The sequence below is a fragment of the Pezoporus wallicus genome, unplaced genomic scaffold (genome assembly GCF_028554395.1).
Source record: "Pezoporus wallicus isolate ANWC-B61680 ecotype Strahan unplaced genomic scaffold, APGP_CSIRO_Pwel_v1 contig_7066, whole genome shotgun sequence".
Classification (NCBI taxonomy): Eukaryota; Metazoa; Chordata; class Aves; order Psittaciformes; family Psittacidae; genus Pezoporus; species Pezoporus wallicus.
In genome coordinates, this window is record NW_026640426.1 from 222,064 (window position 1) to 234,361 (window position 12,298).

The 12,298-nt window shown below is 36.5% G+C and overlaps 1 protein-coding gene across 1 annotated transcript in view; it reads left to right on the forward strand.

Moving 5' to 3' along the window:
* YY1 (YY1 transcription factor) overlaps nt 1-11,658 on the forward strand; it is a 23,535-nt gene extending 11,877 nt beyond the window's left edge. The window contains exons 3-5 of the mRNA XM_057418934.1: nt 7,359-7,419; nt 9,907-10,065; nt 10,569-11,658. Coding sequence (XP_057274917.1) covers nt 7,359-7,419; nt 9,907-10,065; nt 10,569-10,751 — 403 coding nt within the window. The 3' untranslated portion in view covers nt 10,752-11,658. The remainder of the gene's footprint in view (nt 1-7,358; nt 7,420-9,906; nt 10,066-10,568) is intronic.
* The last annotated feature ends 640 nt before the right edge of the window (nt 11,659-12,298 follow it).

Genomic DNA, 12,298 nt, shown 5'->3' on the forward strand with positions numbered 1-12,298 from the left:
TGATAAAAATGATTGTGTTTTCTTCTGAGACCTGCTGAAAGCTCAATAAGTTTTTTAGTGATACTCTATAAGTATCATTGAAAGTATACTCTATATATACTCTCTATATAAAAGTATTATATATACTCTACCACTAACAGTACCCAGCATTCTGATTCTGCTCATTGTGTTTAGAATGGTATTGTTATTTTAAAACATGCTGAAACCTCCGCTTCTATTAAATGTTTAAGTACTGAATAGCTGTCTTTTGTTAGGAAGTTTAAATATTTTCTCATAGGGTATTCTCCATGCAAATACTGAATATTTTTTTCCAGATTGCTCTGAGTACTTGAAAAGGTTGCCAGAATATGGGCTTCTCAAAATGATCAGATTGCTTCTGTTAGATCTGGCTGCATATTTCTTGATGTTGTAAAATGTACTGCATCTCTGGGTTTTAGTTAGTTTTTTGTTGAGAAAATAGTGGCAGCTGGCAGTAATTTAAAATTACCACTTTTTATTCATGGTAGAATGTTCTAGGAAGTTCTAGAGCTAGAATTTTTAGCAGATGATGTAAAGATTGAGTTCTATGTGTACAGTCAATTTTCTATTAATATATTTCTGTACAGCAGATAAAATGTAAACCCCTTCAGTCCTAAGACAAATATATGGTGGTAGAGTAAGCAACTGGGGGGATATCACATTTAGCAATATCCCCAAATTGCTCAAACCTGTGAAGAATTGTTCTGATATCTTAATTGTAGATAATGTAGAAACTTCAAGAATCTTCTAAGAAAGTTGGGTTTTGGTTTTTGGGTTAGGTTTTGTTCTTTTGTTTGTTTATTTACTTACTTATTTATTCCTTGCTCAGAATCAAATTTTCTGAGGCCAGAGTAAAAGAGAGAAGAAAAAGAAAACTGTTAGATTATGTTAATCTTAAATGATTGTGTATAGCTAAGGCTGAAGAATATGGGCATATTAGAATTTGATTATCGCTTGTTAAGATTTTGGTCCTCTTGCAGTGAAGCATGTTAAAGGGACTCCTTTTAGCTAATAACATTAGTTCAAGCACTGTTGCCTATAAACCTTTTTTTTTATACTGATCAGTTGTCTTGTTGATCTAGGTTGCTCTGTGCAGCATCACTGAAAAGTTTGCATGGCAAACTAAAAAAAAAATTGGTTTATGTGTACAGAAATTGGGTTTGGAGGTCCTAGAATATTTTATGCTTAAAGAATATGTTTATTTAGTGTAAAGTTCTCTGAAAGTTTCAAGCATTGCTGGTTGTTTTACAGTTCACAGTTTTGAAATTCTCAGTAGCTGTATTCAGAAAACTTTGAGCAGCATGTGAGTTGAAACTTACTTTTAAACTTAAGTAGCTTCATGTGCTGTAGTGTTTTTGAATAATAGATTTGTATTTTCGTGACTTGAAAAAAGAATTGTGCACAGCCTGTGTATAAGGAAGCATGAACTGGCTGGTAAAACTGTATACTCAGTGTATTTTGTGCAGTTGAGAGCAAGTTGTTTTGGTCTGCTTTCCTGTTTCCATGAAGGTTCTTGGAAGAATTTCACTATGTATTTGTAGAAATTAGCTACTCAAAACAAAACTAGATTCACTGTTTATAACTAGACAGCTTATTTTGATTAAGATACATTGGCATCAATTATTAGGAACAAAGTTCTGAGGTTAAATTTAAATGGGTAAAGCTTGAATTCTAGTGGTAATAGATTTCAAGCAAGGTTTTGGTTAGTGAAAAATAAGGCAGGGTGGACTTGATACTTGAAGTCCTGTAGCTCTGCAGCCCTAAAAATAAGCAAACAAATATATATATATATGTAAAATATAAAATCATTAAGATTTAAAAACTATAGTAATTCAGCATCTGCAGTGGACTCCTGCTGCTCAGCAACTGGGTGGCACTAGCAGAGTGAGCAGTTATACTATCTCTTGTGATACCGTTTGCTTTCACTGCTTTCTTTTAGTGCATTTGTCATTGAGTCATGTAGGAGGAATCCAGGTCCTTTAACTGGAACTCTTATACCCTTTCCTGGAAAAGGCTTTATACATTTTAAAACTATTGAAAATACTGAATAAACAAGCTTTGTCAGAACATTAAGATGTGTTCAGTAACACATTGAATGACCATAAATTATACCTCATTGGGCAATTTATTGCCCTTTACAAATTATTTTGTTCTGTTGCAGGACTCATGCATTTTCTTTCATATGCTTTAAAATGCAATAAAAAAGTGTATTTCTCTTAGGTAGTCATATCAGAATGTGAAACATTAGTTGTGAATGATCTGCTCAGAAAGAAATAAAACCTAATAAATTACCACATTCCCATTTGATACCTTAGACTTGAACACTGGAAATCCCTTCAAGTGAAGTAAAATGGTTTATCCAAGTCTTAACTGATTACAAGTAATTCCGTAGTCAGCTGTAAGGAAGTCGTAACTGCTTGGTAATAAGAGCTTGGGGAGAGTAGCACACATATATCTAGTTGGTGCATATGGCAAATTCCTTCTTAACAGAGCCACTAAAAAGGCTATTTCTGACTGTCCGCTTCCTCCCTCTCACCCTCCAGACAGATGCATGACTTGAACTGGCTAAAGATGGCAAAATACAGGCATCAGTAAAATAAAATAAATAAATAAAAAAGAGGGGAATATGCTAGAGCTGGAAAATTGGCACAGTAATGGATCCTAGTGGTAAAAACTTCACTGTCCTTGGCTTTATCTTCTGCTCGTCTTAGTACCTTTTCAGACTGAGAGCCATTGTGAGAACTGCCTTTTCTTTCTCTCTGCTTAACAAAACAGAAAACAAAAGGAGTGTTTGAAATAAGATGCCATTCTTAAAAGTGGCAAAACATTCTGGTCTCCTAGATTTACAGCTTGGGCCTCTTTACAAGTTGTGCACTTTTGTATTGGTTTTGTTCTTATTACAGAGATGCTTAAAGGGCAGTAAATTGATGCTTTAGCCAAAGTGTTCTTTCAGGGGAGGGCAAATCTCTTGCTATGTGTACATGTGATATTCTTCACAACAAAGCCAGTAATTATTTTTGCCAGAATCTTAGACTGAAAGAGAACTTTTTATGACATTTTCTACCTGTCTGTAGCATAGTAAGACACTAGATGTGTGTACTTTGGTTGTAGGTAGATTCCTAGAACACCTTGCAGCACTTCCCCCTTTGTCTATTTATGCAAATGCCAGTCTAGCCAGTTTCAGGAGTTCTTCAGCACAAATAAATTCTTGCAGCAGCACAGGGCCATGATCATTTTATTTCCGCCTCAGCAGGGCGGTACAAGGGGAATGGCAGAGCGGGGGAACAGATCAGAAGCAGCAGTGATGCTGCTGATAGGGAATGATTTCCTCCTCTTAACTATTCTTATGAATGGTCATCGGCCCAGGTGAATATCACTGTTTGTCATCAGGGACCCCTAGGATGTGTCAAAGGAGTTGCCTGAGAGAGAGTAATGCTCTTTAGGTTAGATTTATGTATAAAGGGAGAAGAAAGGATGTGAGAACACAGAATTTTACCAGAGATAAAAAAGGAAGATGGTAGAACAAGGAGGAAATTCTATACTGCTACTGTTTTTTTGACTTGGGGATTTCCTCTCTTCCTAGCCTTAACATTGTTGTAACTTTTAAAATTGGATCTATCTGTAAAACAATAGGTTGTGGAGATTGACAGAAGTTTGAGGTAGGGATTGGTTATGTCAAGGTACAGTTCTTTCAGTTCAGCTGGGAAGATGAAAAGAGGTAGGTAACTGTTACTTTCTGATATTGCACAGTGACAGAGTTGCTTTCTCTGTTTTAAGGAGCTGAGTGTTGTAATATCTGTGATTATATTTTTTTTTTTTTACTCAAATCGTTATGCATGGATAAGAGGGTGTGCTTTTTTTGGAATTCATTCTGTGAAGCTGTTGGGTTGCACACCTTCCTACTCCCTCTGCTGCCCCCCATTCCCTCTCTCCATCTCCCCAATACAAGTTAACCAACCTGGCCTTTAATTGCAGTGTCCCAGTGCCTTGATCCGAAAGGTTAGCTATTTTGCAGTTGCTGCTACTAGGCATGGCCCATATAAACTAATTGCAGAAATGAAAATTCTGGTCTTGCCATGTAAATTGACTTTCTGCAAAGGCAGCCATTTCAGAAGTTCCACCCAGGTATTAATGTGTGTGTCTGTAGTCGTTTTAAATAGTGGTATGTGTTAGAGTTCTGTTTTTGATTAATGTTTCAGGCTAAGAAAACTTGGACGGAGCTGGTAGAGATGCTCTACTGGGTGGGAGCCAAAAGTCTAACCACCAGCAAGAGCTACCTGCAACAGTGTAATTAAGATCAACTGCCCAGGTTCTAGTCTGGTCTCCTTTTGCAGAAAGTTAATTTTAAAGTAAGACCAAAATCTTTTATTCTAATACATTTGAATATGTAAGTCTTTAAATCCTGCTTTGGGTGATTGTCCATATGGATTCCACAGCCTTGTGAGCAGGATGATGTTTTTGGCAAAATGATCTGTTGTAGCTGTGCCTGTGGTGTACATGCCCTTGTGCCTTTGCTCCAAGGGTCCAGCAGCTTCTTCCTGCATGTGGCACTGAGATGTAACCAGGATATTGTTTGCCACCTCTTCCTGTTGAAATGCCTGCTTCTGTTTTACTGAGTAGCTTGGTTGCCTATGGAATACATAGTCTTGTTTTGCCTTTTAAGCTTAAGTTTCCCACTTCCCATACTTGAGGGAGAAATGAAAAGATTTTAAATCTGCCCCTTTATTAACTAAACTTTGTTGTCATTTTGTAGTCAGTAGGGTTAAATGTTTTTATCCAGGTATACTTCTGGGCTGATACTCCTCATTTGAGAAACAAAGCTTGAAAATTAAAAAGTCAGCTTATTCCAGAATGTACACTTACAATTCTATGTGCCTGCTCAGGCACTGAACTGAAAAGTGTATGTTGAAACTCCAATCTGTCCCATGTCTGGCCCTCCAGTTCAGCTGTGATTGATTCCTCAAGCTTCCTGACTACACTGAACTGGAAGCTTCCTGACTACACTGGCCAGGGTATTTTACCTCTCAGTCTACTTTGACAGCCTGTTACAGATAACACTTTCTCAAAGACTGACTTAATAACAGGGGCAAGACACACAAGAGTTATCAGTAACACTTAATATGATCATTGGGATCTTATGCCAAGTGTAAAAAATGCAGGCACTGCCCACTAAAGCTGTTGACCACATCTTTTGTTAGTGATTCCTTTTCTGTCTGTTCTCTCCCTTTACAGGTGGTCATTTAGGACTTCAGAACAATAGTGGTTTTATTCATTATGATGATGTCACAACACAGATTTTAGGCCTAGGAATTTTTATCTTTGCTTTTTGGGGGCTGAGGGAATGACTCAGCCAACACTTAACAAGTTGATAGGGTTAGAAGTAAAGGAGGTGGTTTTGGCACCAGTTTTGCTCCCTAAGGGTGTTTGTTCTCTGACAAGGCACTAAGTTCTTTCAGGTCCCATCTTGTCAAGACATTCTTCTATGTGCCCATTTTGGTATAACAGGCACTCATGTCTGTGCCTTTTCCTTTTGTAAAAAGCATAAAGACATAATAAGGAGAATCCCGTGCAAAAGGGTAGTACTTGGAAGCTTTCTGTAGGGGGACTGAAAGAAAGCCTTTGTGTGTGTTTTTCTATAGCATCAGTACCTGTAGTACTATCAGTCTAGAATCTCACTGGAGAATGTAGCCAATCAGTTAATCCCAGTCACTTTTTTCGATTTAGGTATTTGATACTTAGAGAGGTCGGGTAAACTAAACACAGGACAATCATGCTCTGTTGCAACTGGATTCTATGATTATATAAAGTAGATCTAATCAATAAGTCCATCTGAGTTGAAAAGTTATGAAGGAGATTTAATAAAGAGGCTGGTTTACAGGAACAGATACAGCTTCCAGAGTTCAGGATTTTTCTGCCCTTAAATTGGCAAAATGTTTAGTTATGCTGGTGGCAATGGCACAAGAGGAGCTTTTTCAACACAAATATTTCGTATCTGTCTTTTGGAGCTGTTAGTATCTGAGGATAAAGGAATTGTTGGATGTGATTCCAGTTTCTTTATTTTTGTAACATTTGTATTTTTAACCCTGCAGGAGGCTGCAGTATTCTTTAGTTAGCACTGTATATATTCAATGTAATCTGGAGGTGCTGAGCCAACAGGAGTTTCCTAAGCATCCACTTAGAGAAAAGAACAAAAGCCACTTATTTCTGTTTCATTTCAAGTAGAGACTACACCAGAAAACTTTTTGTTTAACTTACAAATAGCCATATGTAGTTACCTTGTCATACATAACTATGTTGTACCAGGAGAAGTGATTCAGGAACTCAGATAAACAGACTAGCTTCTACAGCAAGGTGTTGGAATGCACAAAATCTCATTACTTACTGAAGTGAATCTCCAGCTGTATGAGGTGCATTTATTTACACCTACTTGCCTCTATTATAAGGTGGATATAATCCACTTCTTTTTCAGTTTTTTTTTTTTGAAAACAGCACTTCTGAGAAATAAAAATAGGTAAAAGTGCAGTGCACTTCCCTGGAATAGTGTCAGAGAAGTCAGCTGTATGGACATTGAGACAGATGCCTATGGCACGACTGTTCTAACGTTGTTTTCTGAGTATTATATTTGAAACAAACATATGATACATTCAAGCAGTAGTTGGCTGGTCTGCTTATGTAGTTGGTGAAGACTAATGACACCCATAAAGTAGTGGTGAAGATCCCTATCAGCAACCAAGAATAAATAGATGATTGTCAGTTGCCAGCAGTGGAATCCATGTGTACAGTAACTTAAAGTAAAAATAACTGCATTTTCTGTGGTTATGATGGATGTCTACATTGTCTGTGTAGAATCCACAACTTGCCTGCCTTCCCTGCTTCTGTACTGTTTTCTTCTGAAGTCTTGTGTGGTGAAATACTGAAAAAATGACTGAGGCTACTCTGTTCTTCATATCCTGGTGAGAGAAAGTGAAGATAAATAGGCTATGTGGGTACTAGCACAAGAAATCTATAGAGTTTTCAGAAAAAAACAACCCTATTTACAATTAGTCTAAGTCAGAAAAAAACTCAACTCTGTTTCTACATATTCAAAGGACTAAGAAGGTAGTATTAAATGTCTTCTTCTGTATTTCTGAGGTCCTTCTGGAAAAGCTGAAATTTCTGAATGCCAAATTACACTGTTAATTTTATTATGAAGGTTTTGAAAATACTAAGCTGAGTAACTGATGCATGTAATGCTATCAAATAAATGTGTGCATTATCTAGGCCATTATGTGAAAAGAGCTGTCTACTAATTTTTCTACTAATGTGGTGTTGTTTTTGTTTTTTTGTTTTTAATCTTTAAGAATGAAACCAAGAAAAATTAAAGAAGATGATGCTCCACGAACGATAGCATGTCCTCACAAAGTAAGTGCAGGCTCAGCTACTGACTAGGTAGTAATTTTTAGAATTTTGTATTGGTGTTTTCTCTTGAATGAATAACTGAAATATATTACTGTTAATAGACTACACTCTGTTAACTGTATTTTAGTTATAATTCTTTAGAGGCTGCTTTAAAAACCTTTCACTGAATAATATATTATTCCCATTCCTTGTCTTAAGGTTAGTGCATCCCTAATCTTCTGGTAACCATGATGCACAGTCCCTAACATGCTGGTTTTACTGTTGTGATTTCCTGCCACCCAAGAATACATACTTGAAAGAATATTCTGAAAGCTGTTCAAAGTACGTTCCTAAGATCTATATATCCTCTGCTTGGAAACTATGACAGATTTGGAGTCTAGATCAGGAATCAGCAATTTATGATGCAGATGCCAAAGTCAGCATTATTGGAAGACTTTGAATTATATTCCAGAGGTGGAAGGTGCATCATCTTGAAAGAGGGAGAGAGGCATCCTGGAGATAATGATTCTGACCCACTGGTAGTGGGGAAGCCTCTATCTTGAGTAAATGTTCCCAGTCACCTAGACTGGTAGCATCTTGCTTTACTGCATTATCCAGCTTTTGTAGAGCTTCTGTTAGCTGACTTAGTCTGTAATGAAAAAAGGCAAATACAATTTTGCTGACTTCTGGTCCAGATAAGCGATGAGCCTAACCAGATAGTCAGGGCAGATAACTAATAGTACACATTAGAGAGCATGAATAGAAGACTGGTTTCTCACAGCCGTAGTCCAAGGAATTTGGTGGATTCCTCTTTGTGCTTACATTTATTTCAACTTCTTTATGTTCTACAAATACCATGTATTTATGTAGTATATTATGTGGAGGTATAGGAACAGTTACTCCTTACAATACTAAGGAATGCTGCCTTAATTTCTTTGATTTCCTTTTTCATAGCGTCAACTTATCTGAACAGGGATTAACAAAAAAAAAAGAATATTCTGTCCTTCCATTTTCTCTTTTCTAGTGTTTCTAGGCTTTGTGCATTTATTACTTCAATTTAAAAAAAGAAAAATACTGTAGAAGATGTAACTGCTCCTCTTGGAGGCAAGGAGGGGCTTTGAAATAAATGCAGGAAACTTGATGGTGTATTTATTTTGGTGCTGCTTTGCCAGCAGTTCTGTTACATGAAATGAATGGTGGCACAATGCTTCTTAAAATTAGCCAAAGAAATTCTAATGCCTGAAGAGCAAACTCTTAATGAAAGTGTCATTTCCCTTTTTTTTTTTTTAAGAAATATTGTATACCTAAATGTGGTTATTAGGAAAAAAAAAAAAAAAAGAAAATCCAAAGAGGAAGCTTGCAGAGCTTAACTAGTGATTTAATGTTCCTTTTAGGTTCTGTTGAATTTTATGCCTATGACAGTGATGCCGGTAGACTATTTTATGGAAGTTTAAACAGCATCACGTGGACTACAGATAAAATTTAGTTGTTTATAGAATTTTATGGGGGATTTTGAACCTTGAGGAAGACATTTATAAACCATGTGATAGATGTCTGTATATTGTCACTAAAAAGTAAGAGGTGGGGGGAATAAGAAGGTATCCAAAGATTAGGTAAAGAGAACCCCAGGTTGCTGCTGGCTAAAGTGTACTCTGGAATCAAAATGTTGATGCAGCATGGACCCCAGATTAAGACTTCCGATGCTGTACCTGAGTTAATGTATCTTTTGCTTTTAGGTTAAGCTGGCAATAACTTAGGTGTTCTACCTTATTCAGTTGCCCCGTATCACTTTATAGGTTTACACTGTAGAAGCAGTGACAATCTCTTTGTATCTCAAGGTGGTAGTGATCAGTCTGCTGCTGCCAGTTTGGATAAGGTAGTTTCTGTAAGCTGTTACCTGCTTGAAACCCTTGTGCCCCATTTCTTTTCAGCAGTGAGAAGGACAGAAAAGGAAGTGGACAGAATGTTGGGAGGTGGAGTGGTGCACATGCAAATTGGTACTACAGAATAATCTGTAGTATATTAGAGAATATAATGCACATTGAATTGTAGTACTCAGAATAGCACGTTGAAGAATATACCATAGGTATCCATGAACTATCATTCTGTCTTGTTTTGGGGTTGTTTTTTTTTTTTCCTTCCCTTAAACTGTAAGAGCTTTTGTTTGGTTTATTCATTTGCATCTGTCAGAGCTGCATCTTTTCCATGAGACTGTCCTGTTACTCACTTGACTGCACATGGCTCATAATACTGGGGAAATGGTTTTGGAGGTCTTTGTTTGGGATTGTGTGTGTTTGTTTTGGTAAGCTTTTCAGATGATTCAAATGATTAGTTATCTTTGGTATTTTTTATTGTTTTTTTAATAAATGTAAGGGTTTTTTTTTCTGAGAGCCAACTTCTAAGGCAGCACTCAGGGTGAAAAAGGAATTTAAATGTGTATGCTATAGCAGATAGATAAGCTAGTGCTGATAAAGAAGGTTCTACTAATTGAGTGTCACTGTTCTTTTCAAGGGCTGCACAAAGATGTTCAGGGACAACTCTGCCATGAGGAAGCATCTGCACACTCATGGCCCTCGAGTACATGTATGTGCGGAATGTGGCAAGGCCTTTGTGGAGAGTTCAAAACTAAAGCGACATCAGCTAGTTCATACTGGAGAGAAACCCTTTCAGGTATTGTTAACGCTCAGACTTATGGACCACAGTTTATTTGGTGAACAGGTGTAGACTGTAATTGTTAACTTAGCTTCTGTATGACTTTAGGGATACTATGTTTCTATATTCTAAAAGTAAAGCTGGTAAAGAGAGCAAATCTTTGCAGATTATCACTGAAAAGAGGAAATTTATATATAAAACATTTTTTCTGGTTTTAGTATGCCATAGCAAAATACAGTTTCAGATGCAGAAAAGGTGTTTTTTTTTAGTGAAAGCATTTGCTTGCAATCTGAAAGTTATTTCTTTCTTTGAAAAATAGACATACTACCGTGGTAAAGCAACCTGAGATATACATATGTATTTTTTTTAATACATTTCACAAGTGATGTTCACAGCTTCACTGATGATAACATTTAGCATCTAGCTTCATGCGTGGGCAGTCTAGTGATTTAAAGAATAATATTGTTGGTAGAAATAAGTAATATTTTGTTAGCTAATGGAGTGTGTCTTCCTTTCAACAGTGTACATTTGAAGGATGTGGAAAGCGTTTTTCACTGGACTTCAATTTACGCACACATGTGCGAATTCATACTGGCGACAGGCCCTATGTTTGCCCATTTGACGGCTGCAATAAGAAGTTTGCGCAATCAACTAACCTGAAATCTCACATCTTAACACATGCTAAGGCCAAAAACAACCAGTGAAAGTTGGAGGAGAAAGTTTTTGAACTCAAAGCATCTTACTTACAGGAGTATGAATTGGAAATAAATATGCCTCCCCTTTGTATATTGTTTCTAGGAAAGAATTTTAAAAAAGAACCCTACAAACCTAAAGGACGTGTTTTGATAAGTAGTAAATAAAAAGCAAAAAACACACAAAAAAACTTTAAGGTGACGTTGCTAAGATGCTCTACCTTGCTCTGTAATCCTGTTTCAAAAGAACACGGTGTTTTGTAAATTGTGGCCCCAACCGGATGGGTCAGTTCATGAACTTGCATCAAAAAAAGACAATTCTTTATACAACAGTGCTAAAATTGGACTTCTTTTCACATTCTTATAAATATGAAGCTCACCTGTTGCTTACAATTTTTTTAATTTTGTATTTTCCAAGTGTGCATATTGTACACTTTTTGGGGATATGCGTGGTAATGCTATGTGTGATTTTCTGGAGGTTGATAACATTGCTTGCGGTAGATTTTCTTTAAAAGAATGGGCAGTTACATGCATACTTCAAAAGTATTTTCCTGTAAAGAAAAAGTTATATAGGTTTTGTTTGCTATCTTAATTTTGGTTGTATTCTTTGATGTTAACACATTTTGTATAATTGTATCGTATAGCTGTAATGAAATAATGTAGTATCAAATATTAGATGTGATTTAATAGTGTTAATCAATTTAAACCCATTTTAGTCACTTTTTTTGAGAAATACTGCCAGATGCTGATGTTCAGTGTAATTTCTTTGCCTGTTCAGTTACAGAAAGTGGTGCTCAGTTGTAGAATGTATTGTACAGGCACTGACCTTTTATTAACACCTGATAATATGTACATCCCATGTAATGGTAAGGGCAACAATAAAACAGTGGTCCTAAAGAAAGAACATGGCAGAAAATGATCTGCAAGCACAGTCTATTTTCTTTTTTTTTTGTCTAGAGCAGCCCTAGTTCCTCTTGATCTCGCAGAAATTGGAAGCTTAATAAACTCAGGTTTCCTTTATTCTGCATTCAATTGCAATAATTTGTGATTAAATTACATAATTCTATGTCAGGTGGTATACCCAGACAGAATTTCTGACTGTAATCCTAATTTTTGAGTGACCTAGACTTCTGTTAACTGGAGCAGTGGATTTGGAGGCTTGGCCATGTAGCAATGAGTTTTCAGTGTGCCTGGACAACATCTAGGTGAAACAGTACAGTAAATAACTAGTGGGTACCTTTGTTTAGTCAAGGTAAGGGATCTTGCAGGTTTACATGCAATAGGAATGCAAAGTCAGGGAATGGTAGGGTTTTGAGTGGTCATATCACCAAAAAAAGAAAATCACGTTTGTCTTCTGGCAGACTTATTTGACTGAGTATAATGATGAAAATTCTTGGAATCTTGTTGGACATCTTTTATTTCAAAACAGCATCTTGGAGTTCTAGGAGAACTTGATGGAGTTTTGATGGTCTAACTAAAAGTGGTTACTGCTCATTTGTTTGAGTGTTCAAAGTAAGAAATTTGCAGATATTATAGTAAAATGTGGCAGATTAATAAAC